Source organism: Myotis nattereri, assembly GCF_964212035.1.
Source record: "Myotis nattereri genome assembly, chromosome: 12".
NCBI lineage: Eukaryota > Metazoa > Chordata > Mammalia > Chiroptera > Vespertilionidae > Myotis > Myotis nattereri.
The window spans coordinates 81,047,091-81,067,168 of record NC_138087.1 but is presented as its reverse complement, the minus strand read 5'-3'; the positions used below and the strand labels follow the sequence as shown (position 1 = coordinate 81,067,168).

Sequence of the window (20,078 nt, the reverse complement as noted above, 5' to 3'; positions counted from 1 at the left end):
AAAGACGGTTTTTGTTGGTTAGTTAGACATTTTCGTGTAGCGTCTGAGTAACACGTGTTCCTGAAGAAACAAAACTACGGCCCGTTGGTGAGCAGGCGCCCCGCCCCGCCCCGCACAGCCACTCTCCCCGGAGCCCCGTCCCCCGCGGCGGCTCGTCCTGCACGTTAGAGGCGAGACGTGGAGGCGCCGAGGAGTCGCTGTCAGGGTGCTCAGCCCTCCCTCTGAGACACCGAGCCGCTGGGCTCTGAGTCCGGCCCTGGCAGCTTCTGGAAAATTCCGAGAGTTCAGAAGAAGATGCTGAGACCCGTCCATTGGAGCACCACGCAGACTCGGCCTCCTCAAGGTTGGGGAGGCCAAGGAGGGCTTCCTGGAGGAGTCGTATCTGAGCAGCTGAGGGTCCGCGTTCGTGCCAGAGCCACCAGAGGGCAGGGCTCAGCCTCCCTGTCTGCGTGGACCACGCAGGACCGTGTCCAGAGACCATCTCTGAACCAGAGCAGAGCGGCCGAGATACAAGCCTCACGGAAAACGGGGATGGAACCTCCACTGAGTAGAGCGGGTGTGACGGGAGCCTGGGCCGTGGAAGACGAGCTGCTGGCAGGACCAACGCCCGCCCGCCTCCGCCTGGCACACGCCCTTTGTTCCCTTGAACTTGGCTTTCGGGCTGGGCGTCTGGCCTTTCCTACCGGGTCCCTGCTCTGGGCACCACACCAGGGGGGCCTGGGGGCGCCGCCCGCCGTGAATGGCTCTTTGTTCCTGGGAGGTGAAGGCAGCCCCGGCGGGCTGGGCACAGGAGCCTGCAGGCCTGTTCCTCCGGCACCCGCTGTCCCTTGTTTGAAGCACCAGCCGGGACCCACCGGGCTCTTCAGTTGGGTTTCCGCCTCCGTGGGATCGGCCCCTGGGGCTGGTGCACGCCGGGCCTGCCTCCGGGCAGGGGATGGGACGGGCCTGCCCTGGCACAGCTAACCGCTAACAGCCTTCCCGTCTGTCCAGCAAGTGAAACTGGAGGAGTTCGGGCGGCCGAAGATCGACGGGGAGCTGAAGGTCCGGTCCATCGTCAACCACACCAAGCAGGACAGGTGAGCGGGGCGGGCATCCCGGGCGGTGGCACCAGCCTGGCCAGGCACCCGCCCCCACGGCGTGGAAACGGCTTTTCTGCTGGAAAGAGCTGCCCGCCCGCTCAGCTTTGTGTTGCTCCGTTTTAATTGCTTCCTTCCTTCTCGGCAAGAGTTGGTGAGCCACATCAGCCAGCGGCCGCCACGCCCATGGGGCTGCCCTGCCCGTGGCCGGCAAGCTCCCAGGCTCCTAGCAGCCAGGCAGAGAGCGTGGCCGCATGAGCCTTTGCCAAATGACCGAGGGAGTGCCCAGGCGGGCGACAGGGACGGCTCTGGCTGAGCTGGCACGGCAGCTGTTCAGTCCTCCGTGCACTTCCACTCTGTGCGAGGCCTGGGCCGCGGCTGGGGTCACAGCACACACGGGTTCGGCTCCCGCGGGGCTCCCAGTCTAGTTAGTGGGAGAAGGAGCTGGGGGAAGGAGGAGTCCATATGCACCTTGGGCCATGGGTGAGGTCAAGGAGGGCTTCCTGGAGGAGTCGTACCTGAGCAGCTGAGACCTGGCCGAGGGTCAGGTGAGCGGGTGAGCCAGGCAGAGGACAGGGCTTGGGCTCCATCCCACGGCGGGAGCACGGTGCACGGGCCATGCTGACGCCCCGCCGCGCCCCGGGCAGGTACCTGTTCCTGTTCGACAAGGTGGTCATCGTCTGCAAGAGGAGGGGCTACAGCTACGAGCTGAAGGAGGTCATCGAGCTGCTCTCCCACAAGGTGACCGACGACCCCATGAACAACAAGGATGTCAAGAAGGTGGGTCCCGGTCCTGGGGGGACGCTGGGGCAGCGGGGCGCACAGGCCAGGGGCCGGGGTGATGCCCCACTGAGGGGTGTCGTGGAGTGGCCCCGGGAAAAGGTGGGCTGCAGTGGGGCAGGGCTTCCCTTGTCAGTCATCCTCTTGTCACTGTGACTCCTGCTGAAGGCGCCCCTCTGTGCCGGCCCAGCCCAGCCCTGGCTTTCATCTCTGAATCTTCCCGGGAGCGGGAGTGGCCAGGATCGCAGTGCCCAAGTGAGGGGATGAGCAGAGGGACCCAGCCAAGTGCTCGGGTGGGAGCCGGGCCTTAGACCTTGGCCCCCGACTCCAGTCCACATTGGCCCTGCAGGAAGCACTCCTTCCTGCCCCTGCCCACCCTGCCGAGGAGGGCCCTGGGTGGGCCTGGCGTCAGCTGTCAGACTGCTGCCCAGTCAGTGGGCCATGGCTGCTGGGGGTGGGGCCATGGCTGCGGTGGGTGGGGCCACGGCTGCTGGGTGGGGCTGCCCTGCTCTCTCCATTCAGTCCTGCTTCTGCAGAGGCCTCTGCACCCAGAGCTCGGGCACTTACTGTGCAGCCCTGAGTTGGTGTGGGGCCAGGAGCCAGGGTGCTAAAGATTCAGATCCTGGACTTCAGAGCTTACAGTGTAGAATGAGGGTGCCACCTGGAAGAGCTGTTGGGGGGACCCGCCTAACCCTGAGGTCCAAGACAAGCTACTGGGGCACAGAGGTGGTGGGCTGAGGCCACGCCCCAGGCTCCGGGCTGACGCTCCCCTAGGTCCCAGCCCTGGCCCTTCCCCTGAGGGAGGGAGGCCTGGCTGCCCGCCCCCCCCCCCCCCAGGCTCTGCGCAGTGGTCAGTGCCCTGGGCTGTGAGCCCCGTCATGACCTCGCCCCCCTTTTCCTCTCCTCTCCTCATGCTGCCTAGTCTCATGGGAAAATGGTAAGCACCTGTGCCCCTCCCGCCTTCCTCACCTCCGGCCGATGCGGCCCTTCCCTCCTGAGCCGGGAGTGGGGGCCTGGGGCCCCGGGGCCCGAGGAGGGCGGCTCATGGCTTTCTTCCTCGTCTAGTTTCTTAATCATGACGATGATGTGTGTGCAGGAGAAAGGGTTTGCCTCCTACAGAGGGTTCAAGTCAGGCCCGCCCCCCCTGCCTGGTCCCCCCCGCTGCTCCGTTCCCTGGAGGTTAAGGCCATGGCTGGTCAGGGGTTTGCCTAGTGTCCCTCTGTCACCCTCTGTCTTTCCTCCCCCCTCTCTCTTTCCCTCCCTCCCTCCCTCCCTCCCCCCTCTCCCCTCTGCCTCTCTGGGTCCCCCCTCCCTTCCTTGCCTTCCACCATCTCTAACACCTGGGCCCGGGGTTTCCGCACTCCTCTTCCTGGGCCCCTTTGGCAGCCCCTGAGGTGCCAGGCCTGGGGGCGGCCGAGGGGTGGGCAGCGTGTGGGGCTTTGCCGTGGGCACCCCAGACCCATGGCCTTTCCCTCCCTGTTCCTCTCGGGTGGCTTGCCTCAGAGCAGTGAGTTTCTTGAGCGTCACGTTTAGGAAGTGAGAGGAGGTGGGCGGTGAAGGAAGGCCCGGGGCCAGGTCCTGAACACGGGCTCCCCGGGGACCCCGCCCAGCCATTAGGGACCCGGCTGCACCAGCGGAGTTCGGCTGAGGGCGCACCATGGAGGGGGCGGGAGGGGGTCCCAGGAAGTCCTGAGAGGGGTCTGCATGTGCATCTATGTACACGTGTGCAGGCACAGACATGAGTGCACTGTACACATACACTTGCGCACACACATATGCACATGCACGCACATGTCCACACCCCCACACGAGGGCACTGTGCACATACACGTACGTACACACAGGCACAAACATGCATGCGAGCGCACTGCACCCGTGCACATGCATACACGTGTGCACACGCAGGCATAGACAGGCATAGGAGTGCACTGTACACGTGTGCACACATACTCTCCCCCCGCAGTGGTCCTATGGCTTCTACCTGATCCACCTGCAAGGCAAGCAGGGCTTCCAGTTCTTCTGCAAAACCGAGGACACGAAGCGCAAGTGGATGGAGCAGTTCGAGATGGCCATGTGAGTCCAGGGGGCAGCGTGGGGGCTCGGGAATCCTGGGGGGACGGCCATGTGAGTCCAGGGGGCAGCATGGGGGCTCAGGAGTCCCGGGGGGATGGCCATGTGAGTCCAGGGGCAGCGTGGGGGCTCAGGAATCCTGGGGGGACGGCCATGTGAGTCCAGGGGCAGCGTGGGGGCTCAGGAATCCTGGGGGGACGTCCATGTGAGTCCAGGGGCAGCGTGGGGGCTCAGGAATCCTGGGGGGATGGCCATGTGAGTCCAGGGGGCAGCGTGGGGGCTCGGGAGTCCCGGGGGGATGGCCATGTGAGTCCAGGGGCAGCGTGGGGGCTCGGGAGTCCTGGGGAGATGGCCATGTGAGTCCAGGGGCAGCGTGGGGGCTCAGGAATCCTGGGGGGATGGCCATGTGAGTCCAGGGGCAGCATGGGGGCTCAGGAATCCTGGGGGGATGGCCATGTGAGTCCAGGGGGCAGCGTGGGGGCTCAGGAGTCCTGGGGGGATGGCCATGTGAGTCCAGGGGGCAGCGTGGGGGCTCAGGAGTCCTGGGGGGATGGCCATGTGAGTCCAGGGGGCAGCGTGGGGGCTCGGGAGTCCCGGGGGGATGGCCATGTGAGTCCAGGGGGCACCGTGGGGGCTCAGGAGTCCCGGGGGGATGGCCATGTGAGTCCAGGGGCAGCGTGGGGGCTCAGGAGTCCTGGGGGTATGGCCATGTGAGTCCAGGGGGCAGCGTGGGGGCTCGGGAGTCCCGGGGGGATGGCCATGTGAGTCCAGGGGGCACCGTGGGGGCTCAGGAGTCCCGGGGGGATGGCCATGTGAGTCCAGGGGCAGCGTGGGGGCTCAGGAGTCCCGGGGGGATGGCCATGTGAGTCCAGGGGCAGCGTGGGGGCTCGGGAGTCCCGGGGGGACGGCCATGTGAGTCCAGGGGGCACCATGGGGGCTCAGGAGTCCCGGGGGACTCTGTCCAGTGGCTGGAGCAGTTGGGAGTGGCCATGTGAGTCCAGGGGGCAGTGTGGGGGCTCGGGAGTCCCGGGGGGACTCTGTCCAGTGGCTGGAGCAGTTGGGGGTGGCCATGTGAGTCCAGGGGGCAGTGTGGGGGCTCGGGAATCCTGGGGGGACGGCCATGTGAGTCCAGGGGGCAGCGTGAGGGCTCGGGAGCCCCAGGGGGATGGCCATGTGAGTCCAGGGGGCACCGTGGGGGCTCAGGAGTCCCGGGGGACTCTGTCCAGTGGCTGGAGCAGTTGGGGGTGGCCATGTGAGTCCAGGGGGCAGTGTGGGGGCTCGGGAGTCCCGGGGGGACTCTGTCCAGTGGCTGGAGCAGTTGGGGGTGGCCATGTGAGTCCAGGGGGCAGTGTGGGGGCTCGGGAATCCTGGGGGGACAACCATGGGAGTCCAGGGGCAGCGTGGGGGCTCGGGAGACCCAGGGGACTCTGTCCAGGACTCTCCCAGGGGAGGAGGAGGGCAGATGCCCAGAGACTGAGATGGACTTCGTCACCCCCAGCCCCACGTTGGTGGCATCCTGGCTGTTTCACAATCTCGCGGGCAAGGGGGCTCTTCCTCTGGCCCAGGTAGGCTCCGCTGCCCGCTGCCCCGAGGCTGAGCCCTGAATGGCTGTCTGGCAGGGCATTGCGTGGCCAGCAGTGGTCGCGATGCCAGATGGACCCCTGGTGACCGCTTCCCCAGGGCCCCAGGCTGTGACTCTCACCTTCTGTGGAAGCCACAGAACTATTCCATGAAATCTAGGCGGAGCCTGTTATGTCCAACAGAGAAAGGTGATCAGTGGGTCATTGGGGACCCCAGGCACGTTGGACCCGAGGTCCGAGAGGCAGGTCCTGTGCCCTGAGACTCTGCGGTCAGACGGGCAGGTGCGCCCAGTCCTGGCCTTTTCCTCCTGGTGAGCTAGCGGTGAAAGGGAGGCGGTTAGGGGTTTGTTAGGGCGTCGAATGGGGACACATCCGAACAAATGACCGCCCGGCCGGCGTGGCTCAGTGGCTGAGCGTCGACCTGTGAGCTAGGAGATGGGGGTTCCATTCCCGGTCGGGGCCCAGGCCCAGGTTGCAGGCTCCATCCCCAGTGGGGGGCGTGCAGGAGGCAGCTGATCCATGATTCTCATCGTTGATGTTTCTCTCTCTCTCCCTCTCCTTCCTTCTGAAATCAATAAAAATGTATTTTTTTAAAAAAGGAAAATGTAGATGATGTCTCCTGCACATCTGCCCCGGCTCTCAGGCTGTAGCTTCTCCCCGGTGCCCTCTATGAACACTTCCCATCCCGCCTGCTGGCTTTGCCGCCAGCCCTGGCCTCGCGCCGTCTGACAGGGGACGTACCTCCGGGTGAATAGACGCAGTGCGCTCCCCCTCAATGCCCCGGGTGCCTGCGGGGAGCTCAGCTCGCTGTTCATTCTGAGGTTTTCGTTGCTGACTCATCCCCGTGATGAGTTCTCCTAAGAGCTCCTCTGCTCGGTCTTGACAAGTGCCCGCGCCTGCCCCACCCAAACCCTGTCAGGGTGTAGCCATGACCTGCACCCAGGCCTCTCGTGCCCGTGCAGCACCCCCGTCAAGCCGGGGTGTCGGGCAGACCGGGCTCCGTCCCGGCCCAGCCCAGCTGGCGTGGGGCTCAGGGAACCTGCCGCCTCCCTCCCACCAGGTCCAACATCAAGCCCGACAAAGCCAACGCCAACCACCACAGCTTCCAGATGTACACATTCGACAAGACCACCAACTGCAAGGCCTGCAGGATGTTCCTCCGGTGAGGGCCACCCCCACCCCAAGGGGGCCGTACCCACCGCCTCTGACCACCTCCTCCACCGCCCTGGGCTGGGCCATCAGCTCATGTCCAGCCGGGAGGGGCGGGGACTGTGCCTGTGGGTGCCCGGGCCCGCGGTGTGGGCGGCAGAGCAAGGCGGGGCTGTCCTCGGGGAGAGCGGGACGGGGTCTCAGAGGCCCAGGGTGCTCTGTGGGGACAGCGGGGCGGGCCTGGTGCTCTGTGGGCCCTGCCTGCGGCTGCCGGGTGTGGGGACCTGGGCAGTGCCTCACCTCCCCCCCCTCCCTGGCACAGGGGCACCTTCTACCAGGGCTACCTGTGCACCAAGTGTGGGGTCGGGGCGCACAAGGAGTGTCTGGAGGTGACGCCTCCCTGCAAGATCAGTGAGTACCGCACCCCCACGATGCACCCCGGGGGCTGGTCCTCGGGCCGCACCTGACATCCAGCCGAACCCGTGCCGCTGCCAGCGCAGCCCCCTCCTGCTGTGAGCGCACCTGCCCCTAAGCCCGCCGGCTTTGCCGTGGTCATTGCATCTGTAGTTGGGTCTCACCAGACGGGCAGTCCCCCACCTTTTGAAGCCGCTGTCAGACACGCACTGCCTCGAAGCGCACCTCGCCCGCTGCGGCGAGCGCCGGTCCCCGTGCTGGGGGCTCGCCCTCTGAGGCCTGATGCTTCCTTCCCAGGTTCGCCTGCTGACGCGGTGAGTCCGCCACGCTGTCCTCCTCCTGCCGCCTGCAGCCGCGCCCTGTGTGGCAGCCAGGCCCGCGGGGCCAGCTCTCGGCACTCCTGGGCCACGCCGGCGAGGCAGCCACTGCGGTCGTGAGGGCCCTGGTGGCTGCCGCCCTTCCCACCTGCCCGCTGGCTGGCTCGTGGCCATGGGTGCCCGGCTTGGTCACCTGCATCTGCCCACCTGCCCCCTCTGGCTCACAGCCCTCTGTTTAGCTGCCCTGAGGACGTAGTCCCGGAAGTCACTGTGGGGTGGCCACTGGGGCCTGCCCCAGCTGTGGGGTCCGGTCATGTTAACCAGCACTGAAGCGTGCTCACTGGCCCTGCTTGGGGTGCAAAGACGCCCTCCTGGAGGAGGGGAGGCGTCTAGGCGAATGCAACGGGACTTGTCCCAGGCAACAAACCCAGGCTCAGATCAGGGAGGCTCCAGGGCTGGGGTGGTCAGGGTGGGCTCCCTGGAGGAGGTGGGAGTTAAGGGTAAGGATGGGAGAGGGAAGGGGTGGATGTCCCAGGGCTGTAGAGGGGCACAGAGGTGAAAGAGATAGTAGAAATAGTGGGGGGCTGTCACATAGGGGAGCAGGAGTCTAGGATGTGTCCCTGCCCCGCCCCCTCCCTGCCTTGACCCTTCTCCCTGCGGGTGGGGGAGTGTCGGACAGGGGGCCGCCTCCTTCAGCCCTGTCGTCTGTCCTTGCCCTCACAGGACGCCTCCGGAGCGGGACCAGGTGAGTGCGGGCTCGGGCCCTCTCGTCTTCGTCCTTGTCAGCGGTCACCCTGGGCCCTCCGCTTGGGCCCCAAGCCGAGCAGACAGGGGAGCACGGCTGCTTTCCTATGTTCTGTCTCCTCTTCCCACCACGTGTACATGCCACGCACATGGCATACACACACACACACACACACACACACACACACACACACACCCTGCGCTGCATCACAGGAACGGGGCTTTCTTTAAAAAAAAAATTTGATTTTAGAGCAGTGGTTCTCAACCTTGGCTGCACATTAGAATCACCTGGGAATCTTTTTAAAATCCTGGTTTCTGGCCCTCATCCTCGGGAAATTCTGTTTCTTTGTTACTAATGCTGTGGCCCCACCCCATAACAAAGACACAGAATTTCCGGAGGATGGGGCCCAGGAATCAGGATTTTTAAAAGATTCCCAGGTGATTCTAATGTGCAGCCCAGGTTGAGAACCACTGTTTTAGAGCGAGAGGATGGGAGACAGACCCATCTGTCGTTCTATCTGTTCACGCATCATTGGTTGGTTCTTGCGTAGCCGGGACTGAGCCTGCCGCCTCGGCGTGCCAGGATGCTGCTCTAACCAACGGAGCCTCCGGCCGGGCCCGGAACGTGGCTTTTCAGTGTTGAGCGGTGAGAGCACCGTGAGCTGGGACGCAGCGTCGGGCCCGGGCCTGGCAGACAGGTCCACACGGGGCGGCCGGGCCAGAGCAGGGCCTGTCTAGGCACGGCCTGCAGGTCTAGGGGGCTCAGCCAGGACCCCCATGTCAGCCCCAGAGCTGCCTACCAGTGAACGGGGTGGCCTCGGTGCATCCCAGGCGCGGCCCACCCTCTCTGACCCAGGGAGCTCGCCGCCTGCAGGTGCCGCTGTTGGTCCCAGGAGGGGAGGCGTGTAAGGAAAACACGGGAAATGCCATTTGAGAATACGGCCCCCTAGGCCAGTGATGGCGGACCTTTAGAGCTGGTGTGTCAGCATTTTGGAAAACCCTAACTTCACTCTGGTGCCGTGTCACATAGAGAAATTTTTTGATATTTGCAAACATAGTAAAACTAAGACTTCTATTTTTGATATTTATTTTATATATTTAAATGCCATTTAACAAAGAAAAATCAACCAAAAAAATGAGTTCGCGTGTCACAGGTTCGCCATCACTGCCCTAGTCTGTTACCGCGCGCGCACACACACACACATGTAGCGGACACGCGGGAGTCCGGGCAGCATGGCATCCCTGAGCCACCCCCACCCCCTGTCCCCACAGGTCCCAAGATGGTGGCTGTGCAGAATTACCACGGCAACCCCGCTCCCCCCGGGAAGCCGGTGCTGACCTTCCAGACGGGCGACGTGATTGAGCTGCTAAGAGGGGACCCCGAGTCTCAGTGGTGGGAGGTAGGTCCTGGGCTGGAAGGTGGAGGCGCCTGCACCCCAGGCAGGGCGGGTGAGGGTGAGCGGCAGGGGTGGAGGGAAGAGGCAGTGGCTGTTCCCTGGGAGGGGGGCGGCGCCCTCACAGGAGACCGTCCTGACGTCCCGTCCGCCTGCTGCCTCCCCACGTCCTGCACACCCTCCCAGGTGTGACCGGGGCCGTCAGCGTCGGTGGCCTCGCAGGGACACGTTGCTGCTGTGCCAGCGCAGGGCCGGGGGGCAGCTGCCAGGGCCCGGGGCAGCTCCTCAGGCAGAAGGGACGGGGAGGGCGAGGCTGAGCCGCCCCCGCCCTGGCCTCCCAGATGGGGTCTGCGTGATGAGAGGGAGCAGCAGCTGGGCGGTGAGGCCCTGCCCCAGCTGGGAGCAAGCCGCCTGCCTTCCGTGGGCTCAGCGTTCTCCTCTGTGACGCGGGGAGGCCCCCTCCTGCCCAGAAGGGTTAGGAGGTCAGCGGAGGTCACAGCGGGAGGTGATGCCGGCACATGCGTCTTGGGAATGGCCCTTCCCCGTCCTTGTCCCTGGGGGACAGTGAGCACCCCCCCACACACACACACCCCGCCCAGCCCGGCCCTCGGCCCTGACTGTGCCCTTCCCTCTGCTGCAGGGGCGGCTGGTGCAGACCAGGAAGTCCGGCTGCTTCCCCAGCGCGTCTGTGAAGCCGTGCCCCGTGGACGGACGGGTGAGCGTGGTGGGAGCTGGAGCCGGGGCCGGGGCCGTTCTCGCCGGGGCCGCCTGGCTGACGGCCGTGAGCTGGCCCCGGAGCATTCGGCACCCAGAGAAGATGGGTGGGCCCAGGGCAGGGTGCCCTCCTGTTTGAAGGACCCGGCCAGTGGGGGTTGCATTCCGTCACGGGTGTTAGAAACCCGGAAAGGGCCCGACACCAGGAGCTGCCCCAGCGCCCGCCTGGCCCCTGGCGCCCCGGCCCTGCACACAGCGTCTGTGTGGCCTCCCTGCCCAGGGCACGGAGGGCGCAGGAGGACACCTGGGGTCTGGGACCGGCTTTGCTGGCAGGTCAAGGGCACCACACGGCAGAGGAGGGAGTGTCGCTCACACCGGGTGGCCTGGGGCCGGTCTCGTCCCCGTTCTGGGCCTCAGTTTCCCCATCTGCACAGTGAAGGGGTGGGAAGGGGCTAGGTAGTCTGAGGCTTTGCCCATCCTGTGGCCCAACCAGGGGCAGTTGGGGGCTCCGGCCAGGGAGGCCCCGCGAGGGGTCACATGCCTGCGTGCAGCTGCCCCCTGGAGACCATGATGCCTGCCCTGGGGCCGCGGGCTGAGCGCGGAGAGCTGTGGGGGTGCTCGTGGCCCCTGAGAAGTTCTGCAGCCTTTGTCACCCCCTCCTGGGGGTGGGTGCCCGGTGGCTGGTTGCTACTCCTTCATTCATTCACTTAACCAAGCATCACTCATCCATTCATTCACTCATTCAAACCGACTGAGTCACTCAGAGGTGGTGAGTCCTGGTCACTGCCCTCAGGGACCCCGCAGTCCAGTGGCTCCGGGGCCCAAGGGCCAGGTCGTTGCCGACAAGCCCCCTTTACCCCCACGGTGTGGACGGTGCCCGCGGGGGCATTAACACCCGTGTTCTCTTTTGCAGCCACCCATCGGCCGGCTACCGTCCCGGGAGATCGACTACAGCGCTTACCCCTGGTGAGCCGACCAGCGTGGCCCTGGCTGAGGGGTGGCCCCTGGGCTGTGGGTGGCCCCTGGGCTTTGGGGTGGCCCTTGGATTGTGGGGGGGCATCTCCGGGCCGTGAGGGAGGCCCACAAGCCCGTGAGCAGGCCGGGTCTGGGTTCTCCAGGCAGCGGAGCCCAGCTGCCTGCCCTGGTCCGTCCGCGGCCCTGATCGCCTGGGTCTGGGGGTCTCCCCCATCCCTGGCAGCAGCCTCCTTTGCCAGAGCCGTCATCAGGGGGCGCAGTTGGGAGAGTGAAGCCCCCTCTTGCACTCTCTGCATGAAGGGCCGCTACAGTATGTGGGAGTGGAGTGTTTACGGCCCGGTAGCCACGTGCTTACACGTGAGCAGCTCGCTGGGAGCAGTGGGATGTTCGCGTTACTGCAGGCGTGAGGTGGCGCTCTGGTGTGAGCCGCAGGTGCTGGCGGCCCGGGGTCTGGCTTTCGTCTCGGCCTGCCGGGTCCCCAGGCTGCCTCGAGAGTGGCCGCCCGCGGTGGCCGCAGCAGGGGCAGCTGCAGTGCGGGGCCCTCGCTCCTCACGGGCTCGTCTGCAGATGGGAGCTGCTGTCCCGGGCGGGAGCCGTCACCGGCCTCAGCGTGACCACCTCGCTTCCTCCGTCGCTCTAGGTTCGCAGGCAACATGGAGCGGCAGCAGACGGACAACCTGCTCAAATCCCACGCCAGCGGGACCTACCTGGTCCGGGAGCGGCCGGCCGAGGCGGAGCGCTTCGCCATCAGCATCAAGTACGTGTCCCCGAGGCCGTTCGGACCTCAGAGCCCACGCCCCCTGCAGGTCAGCGTTTGGTTGGGCGGCCGTGGCAGGTGGCGCCCAAACCTGGACACACTCGAGGTGAAAGGGTGTCCACGGGTCCGCACCCCTCACTGGCCTGGGACCGGTGTGAGTATCCTGGCTACTGTCGGCCCACAGCTGCCCTGCGAGCTCGGCCGGACGTTTCTAGGTTCCAGGGACTGGACGAGCTCAGCCGCAGAGCAGGCAGGGATGCTGGGAGGGTCAGGGGCTGGACGAGCTCGGCCGCAGAGCAGGCAGGGATGCTGGGAGGGTCAGGGACTGGACGAGCTCGGCCACAGAGCAGGCAGGGATGCTGGGAGGGTCAGGCTGGACGAGCTCGGCCACAGAGCAGGCAGGGATGCTGGGAGGGTCAGGGGCTGGACGAGCTCGGCCGCAGAGCAGGCCGGGATGCTGGGAGGGTCAGGGACTGGACAAGCTCGGCCACAGAGCAGGCAGGGATGCTGGGAGGGTCAGGCTGGACGAGCTCGGCCACAGAGCAGGCAGGGATGCTGGGAGGGTCAGGGGCTGGACGAGCTCGGCCGCAGAGCAGGCCGGGATGCTGGGAGGGTCAGGGGCTCCCAGCTCGGCCACAGAGCAGGCAGGGATGCTGGGAGGGTCGGGCTGGACGAGCTTGGCCACAGAGCAGGCAGGGATGCTGAGAGGGTCAGGGGCTCCCAGCTCGGCCACAGAGCAGGCAGGGATGCTGGGAGGGTCGGGCTGGACGAGCTCGGCCGCAGAGCAGGCAGGGATGCTGTGAGGGTCAGGGGCTGCCTAGCGCCCCACAGGGGGCCCCGGAGAGCATGAGAGTCACGCGGCTGGCATTTTGCAGCTCCCGCCAGTGGTCTTCAGTCGGGGTGCCCTCCTGCCCAGAGCTGTCCCCCCAGCCCCACCCCCACCCCGGGTCTGCTGTCACTTCTCCAAGAGATAGGATCTGTTGGTGACTGGTCACCGTTGGCATGGAACACCCACTGGACAGGAGTCTTGGGCCAGGCGGGAGGCCAGGGATTAGGGGCCTGCTGTCAGCGGGACGGGGTGAGAGCCCCACGCAGGGCGTCCTGTGTCACCATCCTCGCCTTCCTGGGATCCCACTTGGCTGTGGTGTGACGTCCTGCGTATGCGTGGGGCTTGTGTAGACGTCGGTGTGGAGAGATCCGGTGGTTGAACGTTTAGCGTCTGCCGTCGTAAGGGGTGTTGGTGTGGCATTTTCTTCCTTGTGGGTCTTTGGGGTTGGTGTCAGCTGCAAGGGTGCATGGCACCTGGGGAGGGGGGTGGGAGGCTCGCCAGTAAAGCCACATGGGATCTGAGACCTGAGGACACAGGGCACGGAAAGGATGGCCGAGGGGCAGCCAGTGCCGGCCCAGCGGGCATGTGCCTGGCGTGTCAGGAAGAGCCGGGCCGGGCCGGCCGGAGTGGAGGGTGTGGAGTGGGAGAATATTAGGAGATGGTGTCAAAGCTGGGGCGTGGCTGCCTCCTCAGGCCCCCGGGCCACGGTCAGGCCTTTGACCTGCCACCCTGGCTGTGCAGGCCTCGCGGGCGCTGGGGAAACGGGAGGCGGAGGGGTCCCAGGGCAGAGAGGAGGGTGAGCAGAACCCCGAGTCAGGAAGTGGCTGGGGGAGGCGGCGCAGGCTGGGCTGGGAGCTTGGAGCTCAGGCAGGAGAGGCAGACAGACAGACAGACAGACAAGCTGTCGGAGGCAGGCCCGGAGCAGGTGGGGCGGGGGGAGGACTGAAAGGCAAGGGCTGGAGAGCAGGTGTGAGCTGAGGGCCCAGGTGGGGCTTGGCTCCTGAGTCGGGCCCCCGAGGGGCAGGGCCGTGTGGCCCGTCAGTGACCGCCGCGCCGTGCACTTGGCCAGGTTCAACGACGAGGTGAAGCACATTAAGGTGGTGGAGAAAGACAGCTGGATCCACATCACGGAAGCCAAGAAGTTTGAAAGCCTCTTGGTACGCAGTTCTGCGGCTCCCGCCAGCCTGGCCCAGGGTCGGGGGAGGCCCTGGCCCCCGTGCCGCCACTCCAAGGAGGAGAGGCCTCCTGCACCCCCGCCTTGGGGCAGTTGGGGCCCCTGAGTCAGGACTGTCCCCCAAGTCCCCCAAAGGGCCAGGTGGGCTGACGGTGGTGGACAGTGACAGGGAGGGCCCTGCCGGAGCCGGAAACCATGGCCCAGTGGGGCTGGTGTGGGCCAACCTCGCCCCGGCTGCTCCCCACAGCACCCCCGCCCCGCCGGCCCCTCTCCCCGCCTCCCCGCTGCGCGGTCACAGCCCAGCCGACGCAGCTCACGGCACAGCCCTTCCTGGGGTGACTTTAAGGCTGGACCCCTTCATTCTCCTGCTTCACGCGGTCCATGTACTGAGACCATCTGAGCTCTCAGACCCACAGCGGCCACCGAGAAGCGCCAAGTAAACAAAGCCCCCACTGCCGCCCCTAAGCCCCCGCACCGCCCGGGAGAGCTTCGCTGTGGCTTATGTCATGCTTTCACACAGAACCGCTGGCCGGGCTGTGCCGTGCCCCGGCCTGCTCTCCGGCCAGTCAGTGCCCCCCGCCCCCTTTTCCTGGCTGGTGCCCGCGTGGCCTCGGCCACTGGACAGGCTGTTACTTCTAGAAGCATTTCCCTGGTGTTGGCATGTGGGGTTCCCGCTTCCCTCCATATAAAGGGTTGCAGGAACACCCCCGCCCCCGACCTCAGCATTTCACGGGCTTTTCCTTTAGAAACGTTTGCGAGATAAATGACTGGCTCAAAGGTCTTTGGGATGCCGGCCACCCGCCCTGGGCCTGGTGCTGGGGGAAGAGGAGGAGGGGGGCTCTCGAGGGTCCAGGAGAGGAGTCCCCTGTGTGAACCTGAGGAGATGGCAGAGGGCGGCCGGGACACCCAGGAGGCCTGCCTGGAGGCGGCGGCAGTCAGTGGGCATGTCCTGCAGGAGCTGGTGGAGTACTACCAGTGCCACTCTCTGAAGGAGAGCTTCAAGCAGCTGGACACCACGCTCAAGTACCCCTACAAGTCCCGGGAACGTGCGGCCTCCAGGACCTCCAGCCGGTCCCCAGGTAGTGCCCGGCCCCCGGCACACCAGTGCTCCCCCGGAGCTGTTCATTCTGCCCCAGTTCCCAGGCCCAGGTCCCACTGCCCACCTGCCTTCAGGAAGGCTTCCGTGGGCCACGCTGACCTAGGCCCAGAGCAGTGGCCCTGGCACCCAGCCCGTCACCAGCACCCTCCCCAGCCGGTGCCCCGGGGGTCTTGGGTGTCGGGTGAGGACTGCCGCTCTGAGCTGCTGCTCTGAGCCTGGCTGCCTTTGCCGAGGTCAGCATGGGGAGAGAACAGGGTGGGACCCGCCTGTCCTCAGATCCCTCCCTGTGCCCTAGTCCCCCAGGGGCCCCGCTGTGCAGGAGCCAGGCCAGCACCTCTGTGCAGACCGGGCCTGCGGCCCAGGCCAGGGGCTGGCGGGGGGGGCCCTGGCGTGGGGGGCAGGCTGGCCCGAGCATTGGACATCCAGCCCAGGACTCACCCTGAGCCACCCGCTTCCCCCAGCCTGCAGGACCTGCAGAGCCGTGGGTCCACCCGGGCAGAGCAGGCCAGGAGAGGCATGGCGGGCCTTTAGTGAGCACCTCCTGTGCTGGGCAAGGGGCCACCCCTGGGAGAGGCGGCCCGATTTGTTCTCTGGGGGCAGGTGCAGAGAGCTGAACTGGAGGGAGGGCACCACAGAGGTGGCCACTGTGCCTGTGCCCGGGTGGACCTTGAGGCTGCCCGCCCGCCCCCCCCCCCCCCATGCCCCCGGCTCCTAGGACGGCCTGGGCCCCATCCCTGCCGTCTGCGACCGTGTGCGGTGGGTCCCGTGGACGCTCCTCTGCCCCCTTTCACGTTCTCTCTCGCCTCTTTGCAGCTTCCTGCGCCTCCTACAACTTTTCTTTTCTCAGTCCTCAGGGCCTCAGCTTTGCTTCTCAGGGCTCCTCCGCTCCCTTCTGGTCAGGTACCGCTGCCCTCGGGGCGTGGGGGGCCTGGCACGGGCTGCCTGCTGGCCCACCCCTGCTGCAGGTGTCCCAGCGGTGGGGGGCAGGGGGGGTAGGCGGGGCTGCGGCACCCGAGGACCCCGGCAGGCTTGGCGCTGCGCTCACTGCTGTCACCCTCAGCACGCTCGCCCGATGGCCACTCCCCAGCTGCTCGGCCATCGTCCCGCGTTGCTCACTGAGCGCTCTGCCTCTGATAGCGGCTGACGGCCAGGCGGCCGCCCTGGGAGGGGGGAGCAGACCCGGATGGCCCCACTCGGCGCTGTCGGAGGGGTGGGGGGACTTGGGGGGCGGGGTCTCGGTGGCCGACCACACGGCCCTCCCTCTGCTGCCAGAGCCGGAGCCGGAGCCCTCCCAGCTGCTGTGCCTGCTCCCCCTCTGTCGCGGTCACTGTCACCTGCCCATCAGGACTCCTGGGTCCTGGGGGAGCGAGTCCAGCGGGGTTTCCAGTTTGGGGGCCTGGAAGGGGGGCCTGAGGGAGGCAGGCACTGTGCCCTGGGGTCCCATAGGCATGCTCCATCGGAGTGAGGGCTGGGAGCTGGGAGCTGTCCCCTGGCCTGTGGCTCCCGTGCACCGGACCCACGGGGGGCCTCGCAGGCGCTGTGATGGTCAGAGCACGGCGTCTGTCCCTGTCCCCGTGGCAGCGCGGCCATGGCCTGCGATGGCTCCCAGGGTGGGTGGTGCCCGCTCTGGTTCCCTCCACGGCGATCTCAGACCACAGAGGAGCGAAGGGCCCCGGGCCTGGGGCCTGGCTGTCCCTCCAGAGCCTTTATGCCAGGCGGCCTCCCCGCCGGGGATGGGCCGGACGCCTGGGGAGAGAGACAGCCAGCGCAGCCCGAGCGTCCCCCGCCCTGGCTGGGCCCTGCCCGCAGCCCGGTGACACCGCCCCTCTCCCCACCAGTGTTCACGCCCCGCGTCATCGGCACGGCCGTGGCCAGGTACAACTTCGCGGCCCGCGACCTGCGGGAGCTCTCGCTGCAGGAAGGCGACGTGGTGAAGATCTACAGCCGCGTCGGCGGGGACCAGGGCTGGTGGCGGGGCGAGACCAACGGCCGGGTGAGTCTGCCCCCCCCGCCCCCCCGCTGAGGGCCACCTTCCCGACGACGGAGGCCTCAGTCTTTGACTACCCGCCCCCCCCACCCCCCTGCTCCCCAGCTTTGGGGAAGGTGTTGTCATGTATCTTCAAAAAAATTTTTTTTATTTTTAAATATATTTTTATTGATTTCAGAGAGGAAGGGAGAGGGAGAGAGAAACACCCATCGGTGATGAGAGGGAATCATGGACCAGCTGCCTCCTGCACGCCCCACACTGGGGATGGAGCCCACCACCCGGGCCTGTGCCCTGACCGGGATTCGAACCCTGACCTCCTGGTTCGTGGGTCACCGCTCAACCCCTGAGCCACACCGGCCGCATCTATCTTATTCTACATATTTTAGCCCATAGCACGTGACTTGCTTCAGGCAGTCAGTGCTCATTTAGATTCACTTTTCTTGGGTCCTCCCGGCGTCCTCGTATTTCCGCCCAAGACCAGTTCCCGCTGCCGGCTCTCCCTCCTCCTGGGCTGTGCTCCGTGTAAGTCTGTCTGTCAGTCCTTAGCTTTTGTTGGATGGGGACACGTCTTCATTCCACTCTCTTTTTTAACACTGGCCAGTGTAGCTCGGTGGTTGAGCATCAACCCATGAACGAGGAGCTCAGGGTTCGATTCCCGGTCGGGGCACATGCCTAGGTTTTGGGCTCGATCCCCAGTGGGAGGCGTGCAGGAGGCGGCCGACCCATGATGCTCTCTCATCATTGATGTTTCCCTCTCTCCTTCTCCCTTCCTCTCTGACATCAATAAAAACAATTTTGTTATGAAAGGAAAGTTGCCGTTGGAGCGGCTCTGGCTAATGCTCTTCCCCCAGAGGTGATGTTTATTTTCCTGGCGGCAGCTGGAGAGGGCGGGCTCGGCGTGAACGGCTCAGGGCTGTGCCTTTCGGGGCCCCACCTACTCGGGGCCAGGGCTGCACCCGGCTCTCAGCCTCTTCTCCAGGCTGGCATCGCCGTTTGAAGGACCCCCACCTCCACAGCCCGTTCTCGCCCTGTCCCAGCACGCACGGCACGCACACACACACACACACACACACACGCGCGCGCACACACACGCACACACGCACGCACACGCACATGCACACAGTTAGTGATCCGCCGTCTCTTTCTTTTCAGATCGGCTGGTTTCCTTCAACCTACGTGGAAGAGGAGGGCATCCAGTGACAGGGGCGCAGGCGGGACTCGGGGACTGCTGTGGGCGTCCGTGTCCAGTCCTGGGACCCAGAGGGGGACATGCCTGCCGACCTTCCATCTCCAACAGCCCGCGGGGATGGGGAGGGTGTTCAGAGTCCTAACTGCAAACCGTGCCCCGCCCGTCTGCCCTCGGGGCCTGTCCGGGGCTCGCCGCTTGTACATAGAGGAACCGGGCGGCCTGCATGGCTGCCCCGCCGAGCGCCGAGGCCGGAGCGCCCGGGCCGAGGGGGCCAGCGCCGGGCGGCAGCCGAGGGGGGAGCTCGTCTTGCCCCGTCCTGTCCGGGCGGCATTCAGAAGCCTGGGCGGCAACAGCTGATGCCGTGGGGGGCAGGGGGGTGGCTTCCCCCACTTTGCTCAGCCCTGGACTCAGCCCTCCTGCTTCCTGCTGCTCCCAGGGTGACTCGGGCGTAGGAGAGGGCATTGGAGGGGCCTGGCCGTCCCCTGACCTCCCCGTGTCCCTCTGCCCCAGGGCATGCGGAGAACCCCCCCAGCCCCCCGCCGGCACCTCTCAGGAAGGTGCCCTGGGAGCGAGGGAGCTGCCCCCTGCCCCCTGCCCCCTGGTCGATGGTACTGTCTTTGCCCGAACCCGAGGCTGTCTGTCCTGCCTGCTGCCGGGAGACGTCTGGAGACCCGATGGGGCGGGCGGGAAGAACACGGCGTCCCCTTGCTGTCCCTGCTGCTCACATTCCTGTCCAGGAGGGGGCGCCACGCTCCCGTGCGGGGTGCCCTCGGGGCGGGTCTTCCTGCCGGGAGCTCCCATAGCTCGTGAACGGGCCCTGAAATAAGTGCTCTTGGGGGGCTCTGCCCTGTGGCGCCCCCTCCCGCCTCCCCTGGCCTTGGCCTCTGGCTGCTCGGCCAGACCCTCTCTGCCTGGATGTTGCATGAGACCTAGTGACACGCTCCCTCCGAGCCCCATGCCAGGGCTGCCCGGGGCCTGGGCTCCATGGTCCGCTCCTCCGGTTGGTCAGCTGCATGGCCCTGTGCCGGGAGCGGGGCCAGGCTGGGCCCCGTCCTCCACGCTGCACACGGGGGTCCTCGGAGGTCAGCTTTGTAGCCCGGGGCTTGGGGAGGAGGCGGGAGGGTCCCGGGTGGTGAGCAGCGGAGAAGAGAGCAGGCAGCCAGCAGGGGCTGGAGACGGGTGAGGATCGCGGTCGGGGCGGTGAGCCAGGGGGGAAGAATCCCGCCACCGGGCGCACCCAGCACTTTGCGCCGACCCCCGGCCGCGAGCCCCGCGGAGGGGAGACCAGCCCCTTTCTGTTTACTGCTGTCGGAAGGTTTTGTTGTTTGTTTTTCGTTTGGCTTGTTTGCTTTTTAAGGGAAAAAGAAGTTTGTAATTATTTCGTCCAAAGCTCCTGTTATGTGTCTGTGAATATAAGGAAGAGATTTATGAGAGCGGGAAAGTGTGTATATCTCAGGCCACCACGAAGCGCCCGTGCACCACGGGGCCACTGGGAAGGCGGACTCAGGTCCCGGTTCCTGCGATGGTTTTGTCCGTCTGTTTTGAAACACGGGCTTGGTTTGGTTGGTTTGGGGCAGGAGGGGAGGCGGGCCAGGCGCAGGCGGGGATGGGCCGGTTCCGGTTCCGGTTCCGGCTCCTTAGGCAGGAGGCAGGGCGCCCTCTGGAGGGGCTGCGGGCCGGGGCCTGGGATTGGCTGTGAACATGGAGCCCGATGCATGTGGGTCAGAAGCCCGGGGTCCCACAGCTGGGGGTGACCCCAAATGGAACACAGACTGTCCATTTGCCAGGAGGTTTTTTCAGACCACGGTTTTTACTGCCAATAAACCCAAG

The 20,078-nt window shown here is 66.0% G+C and overlaps 1 protein-coding gene across 1 annotated transcript in view; it reads left to right on the top strand.

The window, feature by feature from the left end:
* Positions 1-19,681, top strand: part of VAV2 (vav guanine nucleotide exchange factor 2) — a gene marked incomplete at its 5' end in the record, with an annotated part of 102,410 nt that extends 82,729 nt beyond the window's left edge. The window contains 15 exons of the mRNA XM_081103326.1: positions 991-1,076; positions 1,724-1,856; positions 3,820-3,929; positions 6,567-6,668; positions 6,978-7,066; positions 7,367-7,383; positions 8,110-8,131; positions 9,403-9,530; positions 10,165-10,239; positions 11,152-11,204; positions 11,854-11,970; positions 13,869-13,956; positions 14,929-15,052; positions 16,911-17,065; positions 18,212-19,681. Of these exons, the coding sequence (XP_080959452.1) occupies positions 991-1,076; positions 1,724-1,856; positions 3,820-3,929; positions 6,567-6,668; positions 6,978-7,066; positions 7,367-7,383; positions 8,110-8,131; positions 9,403-9,530; positions 10,165-10,239; positions 11,152-11,204; positions 11,854-11,970; positions 13,869-13,956; positions 14,929-15,052; positions 16,911-17,065; positions 18,212-18,259 (1,347 nt within the window). The 3' untranslated portion in view covers positions 18,260-19,681. The remainder of the gene's footprint in view (positions 1-990; positions 1,077-1,723; positions 1,857-3,819; positions 3,930-6,566; positions 6,669-6,977; positions 7,067-7,366; positions 7,384-8,109; positions 8,132-9,402; positions 9,531-10,164; positions 10,240-11,151; positions 11,205-11,853; positions 11,971-13,868; positions 13,957-14,928; positions 15,053-16,910; positions 17,066-18,211) is intronic.
* Between the last annotated feature and the right edge of the window lie 397 nt (positions 19,682-20,078).